The sequence below is a fragment of the Rissa tridactyla genome, chromosome 3 (genome assembly GCF_028500815.1).
Source record: "Rissa tridactyla isolate bRisTri1 chromosome 3, bRisTri1.patW.cur.20221130, whole genome shotgun sequence".
In the NCBI taxonomy this organism is placed as follows: domain Eukaryota; kingdom Metazoa; phylum Chordata; class Aves; order Charadriiformes; family Laridae; genus Rissa; species Rissa tridactyla.
Genome location: NC_071468.1, coordinates 99730943 through 99745530, shown reverse-complemented (window position 1 = coordinate 99745530; position 14588 = coordinate 99730943). Strand labels below are relative to the sequence as shown.

The 14588-nt window shown below is 38.4% G+C and overlaps 1 protein-coding gene across 29 annotated transcripts in view; it reads right to left on the bottom strand.

Annotated features, from left to right (window-relative positions):
• The window catches only part of DST (dystonin), a 310022-nt gene that overhangs the window by 101521 nt on the left and 193913 nt on the right, over window positions 1–14588 (bottom strand). For 20 of the 29 annotated variants that reach the window (XM_054197080.1, XM_054197086.1, XM_054197084.1 and 17 more), the window contains 8 exons: window positions 8485–14097; window positions 7127–7273; window positions 6754–6969; window positions 6421–6567; window positions 5172–5405; window positions 3604–3756; window positions 1280–1513; window positions 719–1000 (listed from right to left, as the gene is read on the bottom strand). In XM_054197080.1, the coding sequence (XP_054053055.1) occupies window positions 719–1000; window positions 1280–1513; window positions 3604–3756; window positions 5172–5405; window positions 6421–6567; window positions 6754–6969; window positions 7127–7273; window positions 8485–14097 (7026 nt within the window). The remainder of the gene's footprint in view (window positions 1–718; window positions 1001–1279; window positions 1514–3603; window positions 3757–5171; window positions 5406–6420; window positions 6568–6753; window positions 6970–7126; window positions 7274–8484; window positions 14098–14588) is intronic. The other 9 variants (XM_054197099.1, XM_054197100.1, XM_054197101.1 and 6 more) reach the window with 1 other exon arrangement.

The window sequence follows — 14588 nt, the reverse complement described above, 5'->3', positions numbered from 1 at the left end:
TTTAAAATAATAAAGGAAATGCAAAATAATATTAGCTATCAGCATAATCATTTTCATCTACATGTCCACCAAACGACACCTGACGTTCTTGTTTGCTCAACTGTAAGTCAACGAGAGTCATAAAACTGATCTCTTATTATTTTAAATTATTCCAATTATCTAACCTGGAAAATCTATTTTTAAAATGCTATGCTGTGTTTTTATGTAACTCATCCTTCTGAAGCCTTCAAATAGTGCTTTGCCCATGTGTTAAAGTTACAGGGAAGGAAGACTGTAATTTCAGCAAACTGTTATTTGCAGCTATTGGTAATCAGTGTTCACAGGGAACTGCAGGGGGCTGAACCATTGGGCTACTACAAAGACTTTCGAAAAAGTAACATAGAGGGTATGAATTTATGTTGCTGCTTTTTGCATTTTATTTACCTGCATTAATTTATCACTATAAAAATTATGAATTAGACTCACCATCAGGATTCTTAACGTTTGCCTTGTAGAGTACGTCCTTTTTCTTATTTTGCAGGAAACAACCATAGTAACAGCGAAAAAGTGACAAATTCACAATACATTCTAACTACTGAAATTCCTACTACTGTGTATCACTAACTTCCTAGTGCCTGTTCCAAAGTCTATGACAGAAAGGATGAGACTGAATTCACTCGTTTTGAATACGGACTGAGCTGCTTAGCACCTAAACATTGAATAAACCCAGTAACAGTACCTTGACTTTCTGATACTGCAGGTTCAGATTATCTTCTGTGCTTTTTACCAGTCCGTCCACCCCGGTTTCAACGCCTTGCTGAATTTCCAGCAGATTACCATTGACATCATCCTCCTCTCCTTCCAAAGACTTCACATCTCCCTCTTCAAAGTGTGTTCCATTCTGTTCTATCACCTGCTTAAATTTCCGGCCGTGCTCCGCTTCTTTATCCACATTTGACAACCAATCCAAGAGGTTTTCTATTGTATTTTTACTTTCTTCCAGCTGTTCTATGGCTGCAACCTACAATGAAATTTCACAGTTTCAGTTTAGAAACCTTCTCCAGGCAGTACAAAATACTATATGCAAACATACCGTTTAAAATACATTAACCTTAAACATTTTTGATTGACATATACTTTGTTGTTTATTTTATAAAGAAAATAAACCAGCAGCTTATTAGTCACCCAAATGAAATATGATTTTAATTTCTCTGCAGTATATCAATAATAAGTTGCAAGACTAATCCTGTTAAGACACATAAAAAGTTTGAATGAAGGTATGAAATGGTTGCCTAAAAACCTTTTCTGTCTCCTGCTTAATTGCTGTTGTCATAGCTTTATCCAGTTCTTTTTTGGACTCTTCTGCCTTCTGGCTAAGGAGCAAACACTTTGTCTTAGCTTCATTCAGTTTCTGCTCAAGAATAGTCCTGTCTTCTTGTGACAACTTTTCTCCATTCTCTTTCAAGAAGGTTTCAGTATTTTTCACAATTTCTGCCAGTGTCTGGGCACTCATTCTCATGTCTTTTTGTATCTCCTTTTGAGAAAAAAGAAAGCAAATAGAAGTTATTCAGCAGATCTTTCCAATTAACTATTGTAACTCTCGCTGTTCTAGGGGTACGTACCACACTGGTCCTTTTTAAACTGGGAGAGTACACGATACATTACTAAATTGCAGGTAGGACTATTAAAAAAAATAAAGTCAATTCAACATTTGACAATGTTGCTACAACGCTGCTGCAGTTTAATCTGTCCTCTTTTTTAAAAATTGCAAGTCTGTTGGCTTCCACTCCTATTCAGACTGAGGCCACTTTTTTCCTTTGTTTAGCAGCTCTAGCATTGTATTTCCATGTAAACAGAAGAAAATATATCTTATTTTTTAAATATCAAGAGATAAAGTAAATCTGCTACGCTGTAGTTTGTATGGTGAGATTCCTGAAAAATTCCATTCCGTTACTACCCTAGCAGAAAGCTGTGGAAAATAAGGGGACTGAATAAAAGTCAGAGACTTGTAGTTGACTTTCTCAGGCAGGAGATTTCCCACATTTCTTGGTTTTGTTCAGGCCAGAAATGCCATAAGAATATTTTCTTTAACTGTAATCAATCACAATATTTCCATCTCCAAAGAATGTTTGTTTAAGTTCATTAAATTTCATAGAGGACAGATGTCTAGTTTTAGTTTATCCAAAGCAGTTTGCCTAGTCCTATGATAGAGTCAGATCAAAAAAATCTGCCTCCCAGTTATCTGAGGGGAGCTTTAATTATGACAATAATTATGCTGTGGAATACATTCATTCAGTTACTGAAATAATGAAGTTGTTGGGTTTTTTTATATGCAGTGTAACACTCTTGAAGCTGCAAGACAAAACATTTGATTCTCATTCTAGACTACATATTTTTCAGCAATTATAGAATATAGTTTGGCAGCTAAAACTGCAGCTTGTTTTAACACTCAGCAAGTATGTTAGAAAGATTTTCCTGGGAACGCTATATTAAGACAAGATTCTCCTTCTCTGACAAAGATCTCTGTGCTCCCTTTCAAGAGCTCACTGAGGATGAAAGCTCTGACTTGACCTATAAGAGACTTTTTAAGCCCTCTTTTCCCTCCTGAAACACGCTTCTACAACGGTGTCTACAAGAAATCAGTCAGCAAATAACAAGTAGTCTGCTCGGCAGACACAAACAGCTGACAGAAAAAAGCCGAAGCACATACTGTATCAGTTCTTCACTCCCATGGGTACATTTAGGTTCCATTTAGGCCATAAATTCTTAAGACTGCTAAACAATATTAAGAGGTACCCCAGGGGTATCTCTATCTTTCCACTCACTATAAGGAAAACTTTGACAAACTAGATGAGTTACTTTGAAAATAAGTAAAGCAAGGCAAAATCAATAAGGACATTTCTGCCTTTATAGATTACTAAGCCTGATTTGGAGCTCTACAGTATAGTAAACTACTACCAGGAGAAGGAGGAAGAAGAAGAGTACCAAGTCCTTTAACTATCATAAACTCCGTCAGTATCAGTCAGCACAGAGTAAAAGGTTAGAGATGACAGGATACAGCTGAAAAGCAAGGTCTCAATAGGAAAACAAGCCAACTGAAAGGACTGTTACATGAGGACACCAAGGAGCTTGCAAGGAACACTAGAAAAAAGAGAATTCAAACCAAAACAAGAGTGAGGCAACGGAAAGCCTCAGGCAAGAGAAAGCCTCTCAGCAAAATTCTTCAAAATACTGTGAACAGAAATAAGCACTCCCTGATACCAGTCAAAAAGCTGGTTAAATGATTTTAGCATAATCAACAAGTGTGATTTTATCGCATCCGACAGGAACAATCTTAAGCTCATATATAACAAATTTCATGCCTGCTCCAAGAATGCTTCTTGAAACGTCCAGTGTATACTCCCTATTCTAGTGCCTCCTAGCTTCAACATTTCTTTCCTCCCACTGGCACATAGTGGAGTGTATTCAGTTTAAATGCACACCATTAAGCTTTTACTTTTGGCAGGTCAAACAAATCTATTTCACTCTCCTCTCACATGACAGCCTTGTTATTCAACAAAAGAGTCCAGTCATTCCCCTCGGCACTCAGTCTTCTCTAACTTATCTGACTAGAACTGTGCATACCTCCTGTTTGGTCTGGTATTGTTCTAGCTCAGCCTTGCTGTCTACAATAACAAGAGACTCTTGCTGTCCGATGAGTCGATTTTCAGTCTGCGTAAGCAAATCACAGATTTCCTGCAGCTTCTCTTTGCATTCCTGCTGCCGTTCAGCCACATCCTGTATTAGAGCCAAATACAATCAAACAATAAAATACAAATGTCCTCACTTCAGGAACTAACAGACACTCAAATAGTGTCAAAATACCTTTGAACATCAATATCGCAAAGCAATCATTTTAAAAGTATGCTGTAAACATGATAGCAGTGGTACAAAGAGCAAGATGAACATACAGAAGTTATGGATAAACCTCAAATATGTTGTAAGTAAGAGACCATGTTTGATGGAATTGCCCAATAGAAGTCTGGCCATGCACTTAGGTGAAAGATGAGATCTCCAAACAGCAGGAGTGAAAATCCAGTCTCTTAACCGCTTGGAACCTGTGATAAACACTATTAATTCTGAAAAAAGGATATAAAAACAGAGGTTAGTTGTGATTGCGAGTTAGCTCTTGTTGATATGCATAACATGTTACCTGAATAGAAAATGTTGACTTTTTAAGCAGTAGAAAAGAAAAAAACATGCAAGCTTGTTATTGTTACTAAGTCCTAGAAAAGTTATCTGTGCCGTTCCTTCACTCAATTTTATGTTTCTTTCACAAAGTATGGTGGAAACGAATGTTCTTAAAATGGCAAAATACTACCAAGTCTTCAGAATGCTAAAAACATCTTTCATGATGGATAAACTGGGGATTGAAGCCGTGATTCTGAGTCTTAACAGTGCTTCTATGAGAGAAGAGAAGATGCAGTTACACTGCAGCATCTTATCAGCCTCCTTTGACTCTACAAAGGCTGTTTATGCTTGCCAACTGCAGCCATGCCAGCTGAAGAGGCAACTGCCCCAACTTGACTCACAGCTTTCCCAGTGCCCATGCCTAGAATTGCAAATATCTTAGCTGATTTACTCGTATGTTTGTCCCTCTAACTTGTCTCGGTCAAAACAAGCCATGCTAGCAAGGATTTAAACAAATCTGGTTCTTTGACTCTAAAGACCTAGAAAAAAAGATCACATAAGCAGACAACCTGGCAAATCATAGGAAAAGAAAGTCTGCAGCAGGACAGAAGTGATGGGCAATGCTGTGACAGTAAATTCATTGATCTTATACAGCTGCAGCCAGAAGAGTTCACTGCTTTATTTAATTACTGATACAGCTGCTAAACAAACAACACCTGTGAGAAACCTCAACTAAATTTCTCTCATTGCTAGAAAGAGCGGAGCTGGTCACCTCAGGCTGTACAGATCCCAATGCCGAAAACTGTGTCTGTCCATAATCTAATATCCTGTTTCTGTGACTGTACCAAGGAAAGACAAAAATGACAATTCACCAAACTTGATCAATACCATTTTTGTAGAACTGTGAATGTAGCTATAGTAAAACTGAGAAGATAGGCATACATTTAATACTGCATGCTGGTATTAAAATTCCTCATCCATAGACAAAAACACTCAGCACACATTTACAGAGAAAGGCAAACCTTCTGATCACCCAGCTCTTGTGCTGCCTGTAACTGAGTCTCTAAACTTTCCACCTGAGATGTCATTGCTTCCTGTACTTCCTGAAAAGATTTCTGGGTGGCATTTAAGAGCCTCAGCAGTTGTTTGCTCTGATTAGGAGAGAGATCTTGGGCGTGTTCAGAAATGAAAAACTGAACATCGAACGCAGTGGACTCCAGTTGCATTTTTTTACAGCCGAACTCCGCAGCACTGTTCTGTAAATGAAGAGAAGGAAATGACTAGCAATGAAGACAAATTCAGTACAAATAAAATACAAGTATCACCACTCTCTGTTCTTAGCTCCTGTTCCAAAGTGCTTTTGGGGAGACGGTTTAGCCACAGTAAATCAAAATTCTCTGTCAGAATCATTCTGACACATTCAGATACAACATTTGAATTTGTGCGTGGTTTGACACTGGGACATCCATGTCCAAGTAATAAATAAGATGACCGTGAACATCTCTATTTCTTTGCTTTCTCATGGATGTCTGAAAACTGACTGACCTTCAATTTTGGAAGATTTATGGCAGTTTAGGTTTAACATTTGCAGGCTCCAGGTCTGAAGACCCAGAAATGTTAAAATATTTACTTGAAAGCATTCCTATTCTTAACTCCACAGCGAGAAGCACGGTTTCCAGCAGTGTGGCAAATTCTGCCCATAGTTATACACTGTACAGCCACTATGACATTACCATGCATACTGGCACCCTATTAAAGCACAGTAAAATAATGTCATTTTTATCATTCATACATACAGAGCTGTAGGAACTTTACTAACAACTTGATCTGATGTGTTTTTCACGACTCATTTCATGGAGTGTGTAACATTATGTCTCCCCATCTTCTGTTCTCAAATATAATTGATTTGGAAGGTAATTAAACTTCAGTAAAGATTATGGATTTTATGCATAAAGATCTAATTTTAATCCCTGAAATATCTGTATTATAAATTACGTTTCCAAAAAGGGTCAGCTTTATTGCAACAAATGTAAGCAGAACCAATAGCTTTCTTAATGAGCCAAACTCTATCAAAATTTTTTTCAAGATAAAAAGCAAATCAACAAGATTTTATTATTGGATTATCAAGTAGTTGTCTTCTTAAGTAATTAGTTCTAGCTGTCTGTTTAAGCGATAGTGGTTAATGAGCAGGTATATAAGACCTAGCTAATAACTCATAATAAGTAGTAACATTTGTCAGAAGCACCACCACCTGCCATAAAGGATACTTACTTTAAGTATCTGTAAACTTTTCTTCATCTCTTCTACATCATTAGTATTTACTATGAAGTCATTCACGGTTTTACTGTTTTCTGTGATCCAGTCTGAAAATCTCTGCAATTTGCTTAAAAGTTGCTGGTGTAACTCTCCAAGCTTAGACTAGAAAGGGAAATTACGTATTTATTTATGCTCCTGGAGTCTAGTCACATCTTCTAGGACATTAAATAGAATCATATATGTATTTTTATATTAAGATAAAACAAAATAAAGCAAAACCAATCCCTCTTTTTAGCTGAATTATCTTGAAGAAAACCAAGATTAAAATGTACACTGATAAAAACATACCATTTCTGAGTCAACAGCACAGACTATTTGTTTTGCTCGTTTTGAAGATGTATCACAGACCACCAAAAATTGTTCCTGCAAACATTCATAGCTTATCTTCAACTCTTGAAGTTTCTCTTCAGGAACATCCCTGTGACAAAACTTCAAAAACTCTTCTGTCAACTTCATGTCCTTTTTTAGGATAATTGCAAAGGTAGCCAGTCTTGATTCAAATGACTACAAAGAGAATATATATGAAATGCATTAAGTTACTAAGCAAGAAAGACATTTAAATATGAATTACTTTAATTATATTTGAAATCTCTCTTTTTTTTTTTATCTACGGGCTTTTCCTAGCAAACTGAAGTACACGCATAAGGAACACTTTATTTACCTCTAGTTGTTCCAGTTCATCTTTTAGTATTTCCAGGTTGTTACTAATAGGCTGCTGGTTATCTAGGTGGCTCTTCATATCTTGAAGCACTGCCAAATGTCCTCGCATTTTCTCCGTTAACTTTAAACATTGCTGTACTCCATCAACCTGAAAAATGAGTTTTAACAATAAGAAAAAGTTTTCCAAACTGACAGACTTGAAAATAAGCAATGGAAGTCCTTGCTTAATCATAATTTATTTTAAATTTTTCATTTAATTTTTCAACCATTTTTCCAGTTTAATTATTCTCTTCAGCTCTTGGAAGGATTCATGCAATTCCTTTAACACAGGACACACTGTAAGGGACAGACTGTAAATTCCCTGACGAGGGCAGAAGGCCCTCCAAGCCTTCAATGGAATGCCTCAAACACTTTCAAGGAAATAAATAATGCAGGCCTGGCCTTCAAAGAACTGATAAGGCTAACACTTCTGGCGCCTGAAAGTGTGGGAGAACTGTCTTGTGAAGACAGGATAGTTCTGCCACTCATGTGGTGAGCTTGCTAGTTCTCAGTTCTCAAGGCCATTGTGTCCGATGAGTGACCTTTGCTTCATTATCTGCAAAATGGATATGAAAGTGCACACCCCTGCATATGCTAATGGAGATTATAGAGATCATGCTAAACGTGTATGACTATGGCACTCGTCTCTCCACCCAAATCATGCTACACGTCACCTGGGAGAAGGGAGAAACCTGAGACAAGGCTGTCCTCAGCAAGGGGGGGGACTGTGCTAATTCAGCAAACATAAAAAGGGAAAATAAGTGCCCCTAGGAGGAACAAAGAAGAAACAATAGAAGAAGATAGTGCCTGGGAAGATTCTTCCCAAGAAAGAAGACGGTGCCTGGGAAGATTTTTCCAAGAAAGAAGATTATGCCTGGGAAGATTCCCTGAAAAAGACGCTGGAACCAGGATCGGTGATCTCTTTATCTCTGTCTTTTTTCTCTGTCTTTTCCTTTCTCTATCCCTCAGTTTCTCTTTTCTCTTAGAATTGTTAAGTAACAGTTAGAGTTGTTAAGTAACAAGCTTAAGTACGACTTTAAGTACCGCTTGCCATAAGTTGTCCTGTACCTGTTGTTAAGTAACACAATGCATACCTCACCACTTGCCATAGTTTGTTATATACCTAACCAATTATCATGGACTTGTTAAGACCTATACTAACCATTTTGGTAAGCTAATAAATGCTTCTATATGGACGTTGAGATTTATCTCACCTTAGTCCACACCGTCGAGAATTCACGAATCTGAAGTCACTTACCCTCCCTCTTTACTGGGAGTGGGACGTGACACACATAGCACATACCAGCTGTTGTTACTTACCGTGCTAGTGGGGGTGTCTTCCAGGACTGCTTCTTCTCTTTTGAAAACTGGCTCAGTGAAGCCTTTGGACAGGCTGTCTGTCTTCCCATGCTCCTGGTCACTTTTCCAAGCAATGGCTGTGTCATCTACCAATGTCTTCTCTTCAGCAATTTCTGATCCAAACTCTGATTGTTCTGTTGAGAGAAGAGTACAAAGCCCATCTACTTTGCCTTTACCCTCACATTCTGTGGTGATACCAGCAACCTGTGAGCTCGTAAGCAAACCACTAATCAGCTCCTCTAACTTGCTTGTACTTTCATCTCCAGGCAAAATTTGAAAAATCTCCAGAAGTTCAGAAGCAGTAAGTTTTGGAACAGGAGCCTTCACATCTGTTTCACTCTTCCTTTCACCTGTATCGTCCATCTTTTGCTTGCACGATTCCTGCTTCAGAATATCACAAAGAAGATCAGGACTTCTGCAATCAGGCCAAGGCAATGAAAGAGCATCCCTGTCCTTTGGCTCTGTACATGGGGTGGTAACCATTAACGCAGTTCTAACAGCATTGCTTATTTGCTTGAGATTTGGCCCACTAGGTGTGTCACTCCCAAGCTGGGTACTTCTAATCATTTTAAGTAAATTTTGCATTAAAACTTTGGTATCAGAGTAACTTAGGGGTTCACCCTCCTGTTTGCAGTAAACATGTCCCATTTTTAATTTCCTTTGTAATATATTCCTTAAGTCTTCCATTAGCGCGTCAGTCATTTCTGGCAATTGTGAAATACTTTCCTTTACTTGAAAATCTTCGCAGAGTCCTGCTTCCTTTTGTAATGACTCCATGGACATTTGTTTTTTGAAACCATTTCCAAGGGAAGAAGTCTCACTGGCCATAAAATTTTCTCCCTCTGTGTTTTTCAGCCTCTCATGTTCTTTGTGGGCACCATAATTCAAGTCAGCACCTGTGCTGCTCAGAATTGCAGAAGAAACATCGGTGGTATGGGTATGACTCCCAGAAGGTAGCACTTCACTCCCATGCCCTTTGGCATCCTCAATACTTCCTAAAGCGTCTTCTTTCATTGGGGAAAATTCGCTATCATTGCTGCTCTTGTTTTCTGAAAAGTCTTTAAGAACATTGTCAGTATTTTGACAGATACCTCTCCCTGTTTCTTCAGTTATGCTAATTTCCTTTGGTTGCGCTGAATCAGCTGGGGGAAAAGCGTTAAATACACTTGAATGCATTTCTTCTGTATTTAGTAGAAAATCCTTTTCATTCTGTTTATCTTTTCCCCCTTTTTCCCTGTCCTCAAAGCAACAGGATTCAGTTTTATCCAATTCTGAACGGCCGCCTTCTTTTGTATCTGTTATATATTGTTTTAAAGAAGCGGAAATGTTAAAATCTCTCTTAAATTCATCTGATTTTGCACTACCTCCAGTGTCAAGCAAAGTTTGATCAACATTTACTTGTTTAGTTGAAACAGGAGTTTCCCTATCAGCTTTAATTACTGATGCATCAAATATTTCCCCAAGGCTTTCCATCTGAATGGGACTTTTACTTAGCCCCATGATATCACACTCCGTAATATTTACTCTATTTTTATTCTCTGTAAGAATCTCAAAACCTCTTCCTACTTGACCATCCTTCCTACTGGAGACTGGATGTACTTGGTCACTAAGTGAACTACCACCATCACCCACATAAGGCATATCCGCAAGGAATCTGTTGTCCATTTGGGATGAACTTTCCTTTAGTTGTTCCACACCAGCCATATCATTTAATACTTTTTCTTCTGCAAATACTGCTTCTCTCTGTCTTTGCCCATTATTTGAATGTAACACTGGCGTGGTACTATTGCTTTTATTCGCACTATGAATAAAGCATTCTGAGAGAAGCAAATTTGTCTGAGAACTTTCATCATTGTCATCATCAGTAGCTTGCTTTGTAATTGGGAAGGCTGTTACACTAATGTCAGATGTCACAATATCATCAAGAAGCTGAGAACTTCGAACCTTAAGCTGTGTTTTATTATTTTCTTCACTCTTGCAGGACATCCATTTAGCGTCAAAGGTATTTTCAGACTGAATAGGCTCAGTAGTGTCTTCTGACATGTGTCTACTTCTGACAGAAGTCCCATATTTATCTTCTGTTTCCTGCTGTCTGTCTTCTTCTCTTGTGTATGTAAGACTAACACATCTTTCCTCAGAAACATCTGATGCAGATTCACATTTTCCTGGGGATTGTTCTCCATTTTCATGGTTAGACTGGGATTGCAAAGTATACCCTTTCTTGTGGCCTAAATAACAACAGTCATCAATATTCTGATTATTTTCATAGCTATTTTCTATGTCTCCTAAGGAAATTAACAGCTGGTCACCTTTGTTTATACATTGATGGTGGGAGTAAAAAATATCCATTTCATCGTCACTGTCAGAATCAGAGTCATCATAACTATCATAATCCTCCTCATAATCTTCCTCCTCCTGTGTTCCATCAGATTCATCCTCATAGGAGTCACTTTCTGCTTTCATTTCATCTTCCTCAGTTCTGTCTCGTACTTCTGTTTCATACACCTTCCGTAAAGAACTAAGGCCTCCCTCCTTTTTTCCTTCACTCTCCAGAGTAACTAGTAATTTTTGCTCCTTCTCTCCAAAGCTCCCTGTTCTTTCCCTTTCCTCCTCAGGGATTCTTTCCATAGTTTCGGCACTTGCAGAAGCTATATGTACACTTTCAGGTGAACCTGTCAGATTTACATGGACGCTCTCTCCAACATTAGCTGCAAGTTCTTGAAAAGAGCTGGTTTCTTCTCTCAGGGTTATCAGACCACCTCTCTCCTCTAGAAAACCTAATGGAACTGATGTTCCAGACAATTCTGGCTCTGGTGTATCATCATCCCCCAGCTGCAAGGTATCAAAACCATCATCACCTTCAGGAGTGTCATAGGAATCACCATCATCATCAACTTGTGAAGTATCATAGACGTCACTGTCATCATCAACCTGAGGTGTTTCATAGGCATCATCATCATCATCATCATCATCATCAAACTGAGAGCTGTCACCCTTAGAGGCTACCTCACCACATTCATGCTGCAAGCAGTTACTTTCAAACTGTGGGATGCCATCACCCCATTCTACTGAAGAGTCAGAACTACTGTCACACGGCAGCAACTTGTCAAATGTAAGATTGCTTTCTTCTACTGTTAGCCTTTGTGCCGTGCTGTTACTGTCCCCCACAGGTGGTCTATCATGTGTAACAGTATCACCACCCAATGAAGGCCTGCAGTGTACATCTCCACTGTCTTCTAGACACAGTTTACTCTGCAAATCAGTACAATCCTCGAAGGATGGTCTGCCATGTATATAAAGATAGTCTTCTAGGGATAGCCTGTTGTGCACATCAGTGTAGTCCTGTAGAGGTTGCTCACTATATCCATTATCTTCAAACTGTAGTGTGTCACCACACTGACTAACCAGTTCTTCTGGAAGTCTATATTCAAGATCTGTGCTGATGGATGAATCAAGCCTTCTCTGAAAATCATCTTTCTTGCTGTTATCCAGTACCATTCTGCTGTTGTCAGCTTGCAATATGTGAGGCCTGTATTTTGTGCCCATTTCCATCTCTCTCCAGGTTTCATTATCTGACAAATCATTCACACTCAAGGAATTTTGTAAGGTTTTATCATTCCTGTTTCCATTACCCAGACTGTCTGCCATATAAATCTCTTCTTTCTCTGCTTCCGAAATAAGATTTGGATTTGAGTAATTTAGAAGATATCCTTCAACGTTTCCTGAGTTTGCCTTCTGACTGTTATGCTTAGGCAGTTCTGTCCACTCAGAAACCTCTGGAAGACCTCTGACTGCATTTCTGTTCATGGAATTTTGAGTGCTACTTACTATATTTCTAAGTTCTGTGGGGTTAGTTAACAACATCTCCTGTGTATATTCTGATTGCTCAGTACCAATAGCATTGCAAACATCTGGTCTACACACACGGAGATCTTCTCCCTGTAAAGATATGTAATTCCCTGAATCTTCAAACTGATTTAATTTACTGTTATTAGAAGTATTCTCAGCACCTGAAAGATCACCCTGAACACTGCCTGTGACATTATTAAAGTGGAAATTGCCAGCTGACTTTAGGTTAATTTCTTTTGTGTTTATGTATTTGTTATTAAACTCCATTTCTGACACATCAGCATTGTATACAGCACCATCACCTTCCAGCAACATACTGATGGCTTCTTGGAGTTGTCCATCATATAATAGAAGTCTTCTTCCAGTGTTAGCATCCATATAACTATTCACCATCAGATAAGATATAAATAATTTCTTAGCTTGATCTAAGTTGTGACACACAGGGTCTTCTGTGCCAGAATCTTCGTGTTCCTCCTCACAGTCATGGAATACAGATGGCACAAATTCATACATTGATAACCATTTTGCAGCATTTTTACAAGGGGACTCTAATTCTTCTACATTGGGCATTTTATCAGGTAAAGTCACATTGGTCAAAATAGATACAGTATTGATGTCTATTATCCCTGATTCTGCAGCCTTATCTAGACTGACTATTTCACAAGTTTCTGGAATGTAAAGCGCAGCTATTTTCTGTCTATCATTTAGTATTTTGAATGCCAGCTCATTTGTTATCATCTCTTGGTGCAAAGAAGTTGATATGGGGAATATTTCACCAGTGTGAGGCCAAATTAGTCCTACAAAACCTCTCTGTGCTTCTAATACCAACAGCGCACTGGTAGATGATATCAAGTTGCATTGTACAGCTTCGTCAACAGTCAAGCGTTGTCCTGAATTTGGACAAAGGATTCCACCAGTTTGAACCTGATGCGTGAGGATCCCACAAGCAGTGTCCTGATCTATCATCCCTTGTCTCATGGCCTCTTCCACAGTCATTCGCTTCCCTGAGTCAGGGTCAATTATACCTCCAGACATTAACTGAGCACCCAGCAGCCTGAACATTGTTTCCCGATCGATGAGTCCTTCATGGGCTGCCCTCAAAACAGTTATCTTCCTTCCACATTTGAACGTGATTCTACCTTTTTCTTGTGGTTTCACAGGTAGGAGTCTTAACCCTGTTTCTTTATGTATTATGCTTCTATGAACCATCTGTTCAAGGGAAATCTTCTCAGCACAGCTGGGGTCTATGAGATCTTTACATGTGTCTTGTCTTTCCAGAAGCTTTGTGTATAATGTTGGAGAAATCAGGTTTCTCTGGAAAGCATTCTGCAAATTCAGGTTTTCTCCAGTAGATGGCAAAATCAAGTGCCCACTTGAAAGCTGATTCTCAAGAATTTTAATAGCCAAAGGTTCTGAAATTAGACCTTTTTCTAAAGCTGATACAACTGGAAGATTTGATAACGATGATTCTGAAATAAGCTTCCTTGCATTACTTAATTCCTGCAACTGCAACAGAGTCTGCTCATCAATTAAGGCATGAGCTTTCGCTTCTTCCAAATCATAACATATTCCTAATTCTGGAGAAATGATTCCAGAAAGGATCAGCTGATTCTCGAGCAATCTAATTCCGGTGTCATAGTCAATAAAACCTCTTAAAATAGACTGAAAGACTGAAAGGACTTCTCCAGTCGTTTGGTCAATGACACCAGCAATGACTTTATTCACCTAAAAAGGAATATAAAAGAAAAGCTATCACTATTTTCAGACTGTGTATTTTAAATATTCTTTTGATTTTGAATGCATGATAAGCATAAAACAAGTACTTACCAGGCCTTGAGGAATGCTGTGAATGTTAGCAGCTCAAAATGCGCAAGTGATCTATGTCAGTCAGTCAACAGCACACGATGTGATAAAAGATTTAAAATCAACATGCATCTGTGAATCGAAAACCTATGCTTTGCACACATCAATAGGGTTAGTGAAAGACAATAGAAGAAATGATTGCAGAGTGAGCAAATAGAACGTATACCTGAAAGGCAAATTTTCATGCTCTAAATGTCTGTGAAAGGTTAGAATATTCGGAAACAGTATGTGATTCAAAACAACCATGCTATTCATGTTTACAGCATACAGCACTTCTGTATATACACTCAACAATATGGAATCAAATACTCTAGCACCCAATACTGCATTTAGTTTGCATGGAAAGCATGAAG